General features: G+C 42.1%; 1 protein-coding gene across 1 annotated transcript in view; it reads right to left on the reverse strand.

The window, feature by feature from the left end:
* MYO16 (myosin XVI) overlaps positions 1–14306 on the reverse strand; it is a 468353-nt gene that overhangs the window by 77739 nt on the left and 376308 nt on the right. Inside the window, exon 27 of the mRNA XM_065418712.1 lies at positions 4749–4851. Coding sequence (XP_065274784.1) covers positions 4749–4851 — 103 coding nt within the window. The remainder of the gene's footprint in view (positions 1–4748; positions 4852–14306) is intronic.

The raw sequence follows: 14306 nt of genomic DNA on the forward strand, positions 1-14306 counted from the left end.
AACAGCTCCGTTTTGTCCTAGTATAATTATCTCCAGTTCAACTTACCCAAATAACAAGGAACCTTTCATAAAACTATCAACACTTTTCTAACAAATACTTTCCTTTCAACATGGAAGCTGCTGAATCAAGCACCAGCTCATGACCGGTTGATGTTGTTTACTCTTGAGTTTTATAAAACAGAAAATAAAGCATGAATGGATTCTATCCCTGGATCTCACTCATCTGCCTCTGTGATGCAGCCCGCACTATGTTATATTACTGATAGCTTGCAATAGCATACGTGTTTATTCTGAACAGGCTCCAACGTTTTGGGGAATAAATTGTTCACTGAGTAGGCTCTGGGTTTGTTGTTGTTGCTAGTTTTTAGTTATTAGAAAGCTCTCCAAACTCATGAGTTAAATTAAAAGCCAGATAGAGATATTCAAGTAAAAAAAAATAAATTGCTCATTTTGGGGAGCTTACTAAGAACACAGATTTTTTTTTTTTTTACTTAATATCTAATAGCAATGAGGATCTACATACTCAAATAGGGTGGCATGGTGCATTTTAGCAATAAGGTTAAACAATTTATCACTCTTCCACTCTGAAAAAAGTAGTCCAGAGTGTGCTTATTTTTCCTCCACCACTGAATTTATAGGCAAAAGGATTCTGCGTGGACTCCTCCTGAAGGTCAAAACAACAAACTGGACTTCTACGTAGAGTGCTTCCGCCAAAGTGCACGGGCTGAAATTGTGGAAAAGCCGCATCACTTGCCCCATAACCTCAACCGTGCAGAACACAACGCCATCCACAGTCTCAGAAACAACTCTGACGTCATAATCAAAATGCTGACAAAGGAGGTGCTGTCGTCATCATGAATAAGTCGGAATATGAACGAGAGGCTGCTAGGCAATTCTATGATACCACATTCTACAAGCCATTACCCTTTGATCCCACTGAGGGTTACCAAAAGAAACTACACCATCTGCTCAAGAAACTGCCTAAAGAAGCACAGGAACAAATCTACACAGACACACCCCTAGAGCCCCAACCAGAGGTATTCTATCTGCTACCCAAGATCCATAAACCTGGGAATCCTAGATGCCCCATCATCTCAGGCATTGGCACCCTGACAGCAGGACTGTCTGGCTATGTAGACTCTCTCCTCAGGCCCTACGCTACGAGCACTCCCAGCTATCTTCGAGACACCACTGACTTCCTGAGGAAACTTCAATCCATTGATGGTTTTCCAGAAAACACCGTCCTAGCCACTATGGATGTAGAGGCTCTCTACACCAACATTCCACAGAAAGATGGACTACAAGCCGTCAGGAACAGTATCCCCGATAATGTCACGGCAAACCTGGTGGCTGAACTTTGTGACTTTGTCCTCACCCACAACTATTCCAGATTTGGGGACAATTTATACCTTCAAGTCAGCGGCACTGCTATGGGTACCCACACAGCCCCACAGCAGGATTTCAACAATTTCCACCCCACCATCAACCTCAGCCTGGACCAGTCCACACAAGAGATCCACTTCCTGGACACTACTGTGCAAATAAGCGATGGTCACATAAAGACCACCTTATATCGAAAACCTACTGACTGCTATACTTACCTACATGCCTCCAGCTTTCATCCAGATCACATCACACGATCCATTGTCTACAGCCAAGCTCTAAGATACAACCGCATTTGCTCCAATCCCTCAGACAGAGACAAACACCTACAGGATCTCTATCAAGCGTTCTTAAAACTACAATCCCCACCTGGTGAAGTGAAGAAACAGATTGACAGAGCCAGAAGGGTACCCAGAAGTTACCTACTACAGGACAGGCCCAACAAAGAAAGTAACAGAATGCCACTAGCCATCGCCTTCAGCCCTCAACTAAAACCTCTCCAGTGCGTCATCAAGGATCTACAACCTATCCTGAAGGATGATCCCTCACTCTCTCAGATCTTGGGAGACAGGCCACTCCTCGCATACAGACAGCCCCCCAACCTGAAGCAAATACTACCAGCCACTACACACCACACAACAAAAACACTAACCCAGGAAGCTATCCCTGCAACAAACCCCGTTGCCAACTCTGTTCGCATATCTATTCAAGGGACACCATCATAGGACCTAACCACAGCAGCCACACCATCAAGGGCTCATTCACTTGCACATCTACCAATGTGATATATGCCATCATGTGCCAGCAGTGCCCCTCTGTCATGTACATTGGCCAAACCGGACAGTCTCTACGCAAAAGAATAAATGGACAGAAATCAGACGTCAAGAATTATAACATTCAAAAACTAGTCAGAGAACACTTCAGTCTCCCCGGACACTCAATAACAGACTTAAAAGTGGCAATTCTTCAACAAAAAAAACTTCAAAAACAGACTCCAATGAGAAACTACAGAACTGGAATTAATTTGCAAACTAGACACCATCAAATTAGGCCTGAATAAAGACTGGGAGTGGATGGGTCACTACAAAAACTAATTTCCCATACTAATTTCCCCCTACTGTTACTCACACCTTCTTGTCAATTGTTTGAAATGGGCCACCCTGTTTATATTGGCCGCATTACCATTACATAACTGTTTTTTCCTCCCTTGGTATTCTACTGTTGAGAATAACCCACTTCCACTTTAATTGAATTGTCTCATTAGCACTGACCCCCAACTTGGTAAGGCAACTCCCATCTTTTCATGTACTGTGTATATATACCTGCCTACTGTTTCTTTCCACTCCATGCATCTGATGAAGTGGGTTTTCACCCACGAAAGCTTATGCCCAGATAAATGTGTTAGTCTCTAAGGTGCCACAAGTACTCCACGTTGTTTTTCCTTTCTCTTGTGGTGTCATATAGAGAGGGGTTTATTTCAGATTTCCATCACTTTCTTCTACTTCTTCATAGTTCATTTGGATTATATATTTATCAGTCAATCTGCTAGTGCTCTTCAGGGAATAACAGGCAAGAATTCCGGGGAGGACTCTGCTTTGACTTATTCATGAACTCCTACATCAAATACATTTTCTATTCCAACACTGATTCATTTGAAGTAATCACTGCTGGCAACAGGACAGACTAAACTGGTTATACATACACCCCCTACCTCTTGTGTGATTTTTTAGTGATGCAGCACAAGATGACTCCTTTTCTCAAGGCTTTGTTCATTGACATCATCCTGTATTACTAATTCTTCCTTTTCTTTTCTTTCTGCTCCCCCCCTTGCCTTTTAAAGATTCCTCTACTGTTGTCGCACAGAGGAGGACATCCATGACAACTGCTGATTGTATAAGCTTCCTCTTTTAGACTGTTATTTAAAGTTCAACTTTCATGATTAGTCAAACAAGTCAAAAAATGAAAAGAGGGATTATGTGGCACACATTACTCACTGATGCTGGAGACGTGGATTCTTGCTTTTATGTCACCTACTGTGCTGGTTAACTCTTGTACTTACTGGGCCTTCACCTACAGCAAACTTACATTCTAACCTTACACTCTGGTTATTTCTCCCCTTCAGTCATGGACACCTCTCTGTCCACTCCCCATAGCTCACCATTCTTTGGAGTATGTGCATGGAGCGAAGGTCATTTATTTGCCTCAGCGCATCTTCCCTTCCAGTGCTTCTAAGCCATTGAGTCATTACTTCTCCTTAAATTCATCTTTAAAATGTTCTTATCCATGGAGCTTATTGTCTGAATCTCTCAAGTGTTTTGTGATTCTCTGGTTTGAAGGACATTGCATTGTATACTGTTATATTTTTGCACAATTCACTTTTCAACATGTTATATTAGCTTACAGCTGGGACATCCAAAATGTTTTAGAGATCACAAGTTTCCTTCCCTTTTACAGCAGAGATCCTGTTTTATAATTCCCTTTTTACATTCCTAGCTTTCAAGGTTTCAGATTTGTTTTCAAATGCCAAGATCATTGTTCTTGAATTGCAGGCATTTACTGCTGGCCAATTGCTTTTTAAATTCTCTTGTTCTAGCACTATTTCTGACTCCCCGTGGAGTTCAACTCCACAGGCACCATGCAGTGCACTTTCTGACCAGACTACAATATATAATTACACTTCCTCAGCATTTTCCCACCTTGACACTTGAATCTCCAAATAAAGTTGTGAAGGTTAGTGGCACACTCACAGTTAACATACAACAGGTTTTATATTAGAGGGTGTTTTAATAGAGATCCCTATGGTAAGGGTGCAGGGCATAACCCAGAAAGGCACTTACGACATTCAGGATGAAGCTGAGTTAAGAAATCTTTCTGAGGAAAGTGAAACTATTGAAATGTCTTTGTCTTGTGTCATGTTTCTACCTTTTGGTCTTTCTTATACAGGAGATTAGATCATATAACCTTCTTGCCTTATAACCTATGAATCTAGACCATATGCTGTGCTCTGGTAGTAGCCATGCACAGACATTGGATGGGAGACTATGGGCATTATTATGTAATTGGAAAAGCTTTAAGCGATGAAGACTAATCTACAAAGTATGTACACTTAATTGAGCTTCCTCACTCCCAACAAGAGTGCTTACTGATTTTTCTACACATATTAATGATCACAGCTAATGATGTTCTACTAAACTCAGTAAATCAGATTATTTCATTCCAAAGAATACATGTAATGTCTTACTCACACCAAAACATCAAAAGGATATATTTTTGCAAAGGATCTGGTGATTCCCACAATGGAAATTACTCCACTTGCTTGTTTAAAGATCTAAACTGATATTTTAGTTATTTTATAAGTCACAAACCTGCCAGCCTTGTAATTTACACTGCTGAAGAACAAGACGACATTTCTCCTTGGCAGATAACTTCTTTTTCTCTCCCAGTGCTGTATCAGACAAGTTCTTATACCTGCAAAAATCAGCAAAGGGATAGTTGCACAAGCAGGTAGTTCACAGGTGTATCCTAAAGTTACAGAGTATTGTAAATGTTTTTTATTGCAATTGTCAGTTGCTATCTCAGTTTCCACATAGCTTAGTGTTCTAAGCACTGAAATTGCAGCTAGTATTCCTGAGTTCAAATGCTAGAATAGAAAATGTCTCTGCAGCCTTTGTAAATCCATTTACTAGATCTGCAGAACTGTCTATGTATACAAGTTTTAAATTGCTAGATGCACCCTCTTATCAACTCCCAATAATGATGTGTATCAGGTGACATTAAAAGTAGCATTTACTTCTTGCATGTTCTTTTGCAGTTTCATCTAAAACCTACTGCAGTGGAAAAACTCAGATTAATTTCAGTATGCTTTGGATCAGGTCCTGGGAGCGGAAAATATTTTTCCAGCAAATCTCACATTAAAAGATGGATATTTAATGAGAATTAATTTGGAAGTGACATGGTTAAAAAGTGGCTGGGTTTTCTACCAATCTCATTTTTTCAACAATTTGAGGTTTTGAAAAATATGACTTACAGTCAGAGACTGAAGGAGTTCAATCTGATTAGTTCATCAAAAAAATTGTCTGTACCTATTTTCAAATGATTCTCAGTCTATGAAGTTTTTATTTAGAGATAAGCAAACTGAATTAGCTTGATTTTACATGTGGTACAGTACCTTGTTAAGCACATGTAAAAAAAAAATATCTGTGTCAAAATGTAAAAGGACAACACATATCACTAACATATCAGATGCCTCCCATTGTAAATGCAGTGTAGTTGTATCGGTGTTGGTCCCAGGATATTAGAGGGAGACAAGGTGGGTGAGGTAATATCTTTTACTGGACCAAATTTTGTTCGCAAGAAAGCCTGTCTCTCTCACCAACAGAAGTTGGTTTAATAAAAGATATTACCTCCCCCAACCTTGTCTCTTCTATTGTGAACTGCAGGTCACATTATTGTCTAATACATATTGTAGTTAGCTTGGTAGCCTCTAAAGGCAAGTGTTTTTATTTCCTCCTGGACATCAGAAAATCATATTTTTCTTTGTCACGCTCATTATAGAATAGCTGATAATACTGCACAAATATTGAATTGATGGTGCAGGTTTATATACGGACGCAATTTAATTTACTCAGAAACATCAAGACCTATCCAGATTTTGCCTCTGTGGAAATATAACCTGGGAAGCCTCTGCAGTCACAGAGATTATTCCCTGTACACAGGAAGGTCTTATAAAATAAATAAATATATTAATGGAGATACCCTATCTCCTAGAACTGGAAGGGACCTTGAAAGGTCATATGAGTCCAGCCCCCTGCCTTCACTAGCAGGACCAAGTACTGATTTTGCCCCAGATCCCTAAGTGGTCCCCTCAAGGATTGAACTCACAACCCTGAGTTTAGTAGGCCAATGCGCAAACCACTGAGCTATCCCCCCCATAACAGCAGCCTGAGTCTAGCCTTATGCAGACACACATACCTGACCCAACTGATTAACATACCATACAGCCATCAGGCTTGGGAGAATGACGTTGAGGGACCTCATGAGCATGCTCAGTGCTCCTCTGACATCCTAACTTGGGGCGGGGGAGGAAGGATATTCAGCCAGCCAAGGAAAAAAACTTTTAAAAGGGCTGGGTGGCATCTCTTTGATGGCTCCAAAACAAAGCTATCACCCAGACAAATTTAAGGGATCCACTGGATCACAATCAGCCACCACTAAAACGGTAATTAGGAGGTAAGAGTTTTCAGCTGGAGGCACCCTTCCTGATACTGTTCCTGAGGAAACAGGTTAGACAGTTGGTAGCAGAGTCACTCTCTTTATCTCCAACACCCTCTCCCCCACCTCCCACTTGCCCCCATCGATGAATCTGGATGGGATTTCCCTAAATATGTTTGTTTTGTCAGTGGGGTTTAGCTCTGTGCCCCCTGTGCACACAGTTCCACGATTCCCAAACACAAAGAATGAGCAATGTGTTTTGTTCCTTTCGAAGCCAGATGACCAGTCTGGACCAGAGAGCAGCCACCATACATGGCACTCTGGGGTTATTGCAACTCCTCTCAGTCCCCATAGTCCTCATACCTCTTCTGCTATTATTTGTGAACAGAGCTCTTCCTTGTAGGCGGTGGGTTTGTTTGTTTGTTATGGAGGCTTGACACGGTTACAGCAGTTTCAGGAAGCTTGTAAATATGGGAAACTCATTCCACTAAGCTCTTCACAGATAAACACATCATCTTATCATTTTCTCCCTCACTTCCCCTTAAGTGCACAATTGACAAGATCCAAAATGATGATGATCTTGGGATGGAATATTCCTCTGGGCGTATGTTACAGCACAGTAACCTAAAGTAATATTCTCAAAAGCAACACACTATTCTATTTACACAGAACGCGCACACAGACTGTGTCTGTAATTGTAGCTCTACATACAGTAAGTCTTCACTCATTTGAAAACACTTCACAGACTTGCTTTCAATGGCACCACTTATGGAATAAGGTACTAATCAACAGGAGCAAGAGTGGCAGAATCTGGCCCTTACACTGCAACAGAAAGAACACACAAAATGGAGCACATGGGGCACAAAAACGAGGAATCCCAGCTCAAGAGCTTAAACACACTGATTAGACTTACTTGAGCTATGTCCACGAACATTTAAAAGTCTTCTACAAAAGGACAATTCTTTGTGCCACTTTCCCCACCACTTGCTTCTCTTTTAGAGCTAAGGCAGAACTGAAGTGATGAAGTTGTCAGTTTTCTCTGTTATAGCCACACATATTAATATAATCCCAAGGTTTCAATTATAAAAAACTTGCTTCAAAGCAATTCTCAAGATCATTTCCTTGTGGTGATTTAAATAAGGAAACTCCAGGAAGGCATGCAGTTGCTACCTGTAAGTTAAATGATGTATTTTTAAATAACCAAACAGTTGTGGGGGAGGGGAGGGAAGCAAAACTGCCACTCTAATTCTTCAAGCTGCCATTTCATTCTCTCTTCTTTTTTGGTTTAATATATTCTGTTTGCCAATTTAGCATGGCATTGTTCTAATGCTTCTATTCAAAAGATAAATCATTGCAGAAAAACAATCAAAATGAATTTGTTTCCAGTGTTTACATTTAATTGCATTTAAAAAGAATGAATTGCCATCATAAAACAAGAAAAGCAGGTAGCGCTGCATTGCTGAATTCCAATGATCCCTTCCCCTGGCACACTCTTTCTCCCACAGCTAGTATTGATCTGGACACCCAAGTGACTGAGGACAGATGCACAGATGGATTTTAAGCATCAGACTGCAATGTCAGTAAAATTTAATATTGGAGAGGGGCACTATCTGCCCTGTCTCTCCACACCAGACATTTAGATGGGTCCAGTGTGGGATTTACAAGGCATCAATCATATATCCCATAACTGAGGGTAGACTTCCCACTGCCTACTTCAAGGATTCAGCTTGCTCTGCTGAATCCTCTCACCCCCCACCCCGAAAGGGACAGAAGTTATCAAAGACTCTGGTCTGCCAGAACAACGCGTCTCCTTTTTGGCCCGAGACCTGAGATCCATCAGCAAAATCCCATGTCTTGTATTTTCTGGTTGCTGGCCCGTCAGCCTTTTATCCACACTGGACACCAGAGGTGCCAGTGAATAGCTTGCTTGCAACCCCCACCCAACATGGCCTGCTATCTCATGCTTACTTAATCTAAACCCTACCTAATCCAATGCCTTAAATTCTGAAACCAAAGTCTGCCCCAGCACCTGACAAGTGCACTCCATCGTCCCAGAAAAACTCAGGCCTATTATACCATATGTCCCTGTTCTTCATCACCACACCTCTGGTTTTCATAAAGACTCTGGTAACCTTATGGATCACATTGTTGTATGCTCTATCCATGCAGGCTTGGTTGACAGCTGCCTGCCAAACTCACCTTGCAAGCATCTCCAATTAAACCAGTCTTCTATTTGGCTATGATTGCATAAACAATTCCACATCTCTATGAATCCTAATTCTTAAACTGAGTCCCTAGCATATTCCAAGATTATTCTCACCAAGGCATTAGGGGGTTGAATGGTTGTGGGAAGAAAGAGCCAGTGGGATTGCATCTCTCTGGCTGGCCAATGGTAATGAGGCACTCAGGGGGAGGAGGGGCCTATCCCTGTATACCCTCCACTTTATCCTAAAGGTGTCTGGCAGCTTGCAGATCTAACTATGTTTCCTATTTGTTAAATCAGTGGATGGCAGTAAATTGATGTATCACATGCCTGGATTACTTCTTTAGTTTGTTTGTTTAACTAGCACATTCTTCACAGTCAACACACTATTTTTCTGTCAGACATGAGCAAGATATAGTCTTTGTTTGTAAAACTTTTCAATGTGCACTCAGGAGTCTTGTTTATTTGTTTATTTATTTATTTTGGAAGATGGGAGGGCCAGATAGGATTTGTATTAGAAAACCTATTATGGACTAGCTGGCATTTCTCAGTGACCTTTCTACTGTGAAGAGAATCTCTATGCTAGACCTGTCCTTTTAAAGGAAAAGTATAGAAAAGATGTTTGGAAAAATCAGGAGGTAATAGAGACCTTGTAAAACTAGCTTCCAATAAGAAACAGGAGGGAACCTTGGTGAAGTTTAATCATATAAATAAAAAAATCACTGGGTCCTGATGTTATTCGTCCAAGGATGTTAAAGGAATTAACCATCTAATTTTTGAAAACTTATGGAGAACTGGGGTAGAAAATGCAAATGTAGTACACCAATTTCCCAGAAAAGGAAAGAACAATTATTCTGCCAATTACTTTCTGGTAAATCTAACATCAATCCCTAATTATATTGATGGAATAAATATTAAAATAAATTAAAAGAAAAAATAAAGATCTTGGGGCTTAATAGATGTATGAGAAAAAAGCATCATGAATTCAAAAATAACAAATCATACCAGATAAACCCAATTGCTTTGTTATTGTTCTTTTGTTTGGTTGGTTTTTGATAGAATTAAGAAAATATTAGATGAAGGGAATACAAGTGATGAAATACATTTTGTTTTGAGACTGTTTCATGAAAACTTAAAGAAATAGTTAATTCGTTTTGGAGATGCATACATGTACATGAATTGCAATCTGCCCAATAGACTGGAAACAAAGAGTAATAACAAATGACAATGTAATAACGTTTTGAAGGGAGATACCTTTGGTAGTGGTGCTAGGCCAGGGATCAGCAACCTTTGGCACGCGGCCCGTCAGGGAAATCTGCTGGCAGACCGGGCCAGTTTGTTTACCTGCAGCGTCCGCAGGTTCAGCCGATTTCAGCTCCCACTGGCCACGGTTCGCCGTTTCAGGCCAATGGGGGCTGTGGGAAGCGGTGGGGGCCGAGGGATGTGCCAGCTGCTGCTTCCCGCAGCCCCCATTGGCCTGGGATGGTGAACTGCGGCCAGTGGGGCTGCGATTGGCCGAACCTGGCAGAACAAACTTGCCTTCTATGACCCTTGTCTTGCATTGGACCCTTGGACCCTTGTCCATTCCTGAATCCACATGGAGCTCAGGTGCCTATGAAATTGACTAGACTGAAATAGTGTTCCAAGGGAAATAGTCACTTGGGACATTTTAATCTAAACTGGATGAAAATTAAAAAATATTGCAAATAATTACGCAATAAAATAATCATGCACTGGTGTAGGGGTGGGCTCATGGCCTTTTCCATCTCTAATTTTTATAATTTTATATTAGGCTTCACCATCAGCAACCATCACAAGACATCTGAATTTCAGTCTCTGGAGAGAAAAAATAACTAAGAAGCGTGTCTTAATCCTAGAGCATCTATTCATGCACTTCATGTAATTAAGCAAGGGTTTCCTCATCTCAGACAATGTGGCAGCAGAATAATAAATGGAATTCTAAATTATATTTTCAGCTCTTGGGATTAGTCAATTCAGCTTTGCAAATAAAAATGAATTCATAACATCTGCTAAAAATTTGCATTACAATACTTTCATGTCCTTTTACTTAAAGCTGACATTCCCATTTCATCTTGATAATGCAATATAAATTATTATATTTATTAAAGAGATTGGCAAAAATGACACATTAAATCAGAAATGCCCTAGCATAAAACATACATACAATCAGGTGGGCGAATAAAAATCAATGATTTTTTGAAAAAAAAATCAGATTTTTTTTTAATCAGATTTTTTTTGGTGGTGGTTATTTAAATTTTAAAAAGTTTTTCTTTTAACAAATAAACCTGTTTAAAATGAAATCTGAATTTAATACAAAAGTGTTAAGTCCTAAATCTCTTAAAACATGTACATAAAAAATAAATATGCTGAATGGTCCAGCCTCTATCAAAAACTCTCAGTTAAGGCTACTCTTCTACATAAAGAAAGAATCAGGGGAAAAACATAACTTTTGACATCAAGCTTTATAAATATGGCTTTATAAAAATGTCCTGTATTAAGGGCTTGATCTTGTGTGGGACCCGGGGGGTAGTGCTACTGGGTACAAGAGACTGACAAAGTCATCAGAGGCATGGGACCCAATCTCTGAGTGCAAGACACAATATCACATGTAGCTCATCAGGATCATCCACTGAGCCCACCTGGGTGGTCGCATACTCCTATTTTATAGCTTCTCCCTACCTGAGCTCTGTTTGGCTCATTTCTCAAATTACAAATATTTATGACTCCAGCCACCATGGAAACTTACTCTCCAGATCATAGAAGAACACTGATCTGCCCAGGACCTACCAGCCCTTGCTTCTGGATGGTTCTGGGCACTTCAAGTAAATGGCCTTGCTCTGTCTCCTGGCATGTGTACACAGACAGCAATACAAACAAACAGAAAATCTCAACTGCTTCCCTCTGTCTCTAATCAAATAAAATACTGCAGAGCAAAATGCAGGTGGGTTACAGGAGCAGATAGGGCTAGGGAGTTCTGTAACAAGGGAGAAGGAGCGGAGTGTGCAACCAGAAAGGAGCAGGACTAGTGTCAAAGCAGGACACCATGGGAAGAAAGGACAAACTGCTCAGAGTGCAGCCTCTAAGGTTAATTTCAACACCTGGGAACTGGAGGAAAAAAATTGCCGTGACTGCAGGTCATTAAAAAAAAAAAAAAAGATCCAATCTGGGAATATGTTCAAGAAATTCCTGTACCTCTAGGTAACAAAGGAACAAATGCCAAATGTAAACAGTTCTACAAAGCGATGCAAACCCGGTTGTCAGAATGAAATAACATTATGAAAAGTGCTCCTCAGAAGGCTCTTACCATTGCCCGGCTGCAGCTCTTCAGCCCCCAAGGCCCCGACCCCGGGCCAGGCCAGGCCAGAAGCCAGAGCTGGGTCGGGGTACGAGTCGCACAGGCAGCTGTGGAATGCCGCAGACTGGGGCTGTTCTTGGTCCCCCCGCCCCCAGAGGCAGGTGGAGGGGCCCACACTCGCTGACCCAGCTCCAGCTTCTGGCTTGGCCCGGGAGGGAAGGGCCCTAGGGAGAAGAGGAGGGGCAGGGCCATGGAGGGGATGGGACCTCGTGGCCCACCCACTTTTAAGAAGAATCCATCGTCCCTGGTGCAACAATGTACACAATGATCCAGTAATATGTGCTTGTGTGACAACAGGAGATGGGGTTAAATTACAGAAACAACTGATACATCAGGAAATGCCCATACAGCAGAATGATAGAATATCAGGGTTGGAAGGGACCTCAGGAGGTCATCTAGTCCAACCCCCTGCACAAAGCAGGACCAATTCCCAACTAAATCATCCCAGCCAAGGCTTTGTCAAGCTGGGCCTTAAAAACCTCTAAGGAAGGAGATTCCACCACCTCCCTAGGGCCTGGTCCACACTGGTGGGGGGTGGGGATCGATCTAAGTTACACAACTTCAGCTACTGCGGTGTCTTCACTGCGCGGAGTCGACTGCTGCCATTCCCCCATCAACTCTGCCTGCGCCTCTCGCGGCGGTGGAGTACAGGAGTCGACAGGAGAGCGCTCGGGGGTCGATTTATCGCATCTAGACTAGACGCGATAAATCAACCCCCGCTGGATCGATCGCTGCCTGCCGATCTGGCGGGTAGTATAGACATTCTCTAGGTAACCCATTCCAGTGCTTCACCACCATCCTAGTGAAATAGTTTTTCCTAATATCCAACCTAGACCTCCCACACTGCAGCTTGAGACCATTGCTTCTTGTTCTGTCATCTGCCACCACTGAGAACAGCCTAACTCAGCCTCTTTGGAACCCCACTTCAGGTAGTTGAAGGCTGCTATCAAATCCCCCCTCACTCTTCTCTTCCGCAGACTAAATAATCCCAGTTCCCTCAGCCTCTCCTCGTAAGTCATGTGCCCCAGCCCCCTAATCATTTTCGTTGCCCTCCGCCTGACTCTCTCCAATTTGTCCACATTGCTTCTGTAGTGGGGGGACCAAAACTGGATACAATACTCCAGGTGTGGCCTCACCAGTGCTGAATAGAGGGGAATAATCACTTCCCTTGATCTGCTGACAATGCTCCTACTAATACAGCCCAATATGCCATTGGTCTTCTTGGCAACAAGGGCACATTGCTGACTCATATCCAGCTTTTTGTCCACTGTAATCCCAAGGTCCTTTTCTGCAGAACTGCTACTTAGCCAGTTGGTCCCCAGCCTGTTGCAGTGCATGGGATTCTTGCTTCCTAAGTGCAGGACTCTGCATTTGTCCTTGTTGAACCTTATCAGATTTCTTTTGGCCCAATCCTCCAATTTGTCTAGGTCACTCTGGACCCTATCTCTATCCTCCAGTGTATCTACCTCTCCCCCCAGCTTAGTGTCTTCTGCGAACTTGCTGAGGGTGCAATTCGTCCCATCATCCAGATCATTAATAAAGATGTTGAACAAAACCAGTCCCGGGACCGACCCCTGGGGCATTCCGCTTGATAAGGGCTGCCAACTAGACATCGAGCCGTTGATCACTACCCGTTAAGCCCAACAATCTAGCCAACTTTATATCTACTTTATAGTCCATTCATCCAATCCATACTTCTGGATTGGATGAATACTGTGGGAGACCGTATCAAAAACAGCTAAAGTCAAGATATATCACATCCACCACTTTCCCCATATCCACAGAGCCAATTATCTCATCATAGAAGACAATCAGGTTGGTCAGACATGACTTGCCCTTGGTGAATCCATGTTGACTGTTCCTGATCACCTTCCTCTCCTCCAAGTGCTTCAAAATGGATTCCTTGAGGACCTGCTCCATGATTTTGTCGGGGACGGAAGTGAGCTGACCGGTCTGTAGTTCCCCGGGTTTCTTTCTTCCCTTTTTTAAATATGGGCACTATATTTGCCTTTTTCCAATCATCCAGGACCTCCCCCGATCGCCACAAATTTTCAAAGATAATGGCCAATGGCTCTGCAATCACATCAGCCAACTCCCTCAGCACCCTTGGATGCATTAGATCTGGACCCATGG

The sequence above is a fragment of the Emys orbicularis genome, chromosome 1, assembly GCF_028017835.1.
Source record: "Emys orbicularis isolate rEmyOrb1 chromosome 1, rEmyOrb1.hap1, whole genome shotgun sequence".
NCBI classification, from domain to species: Eukaryota; Metazoa; Chordata; order Testudines; family Emydidae; genus Emys; species Emys orbicularis.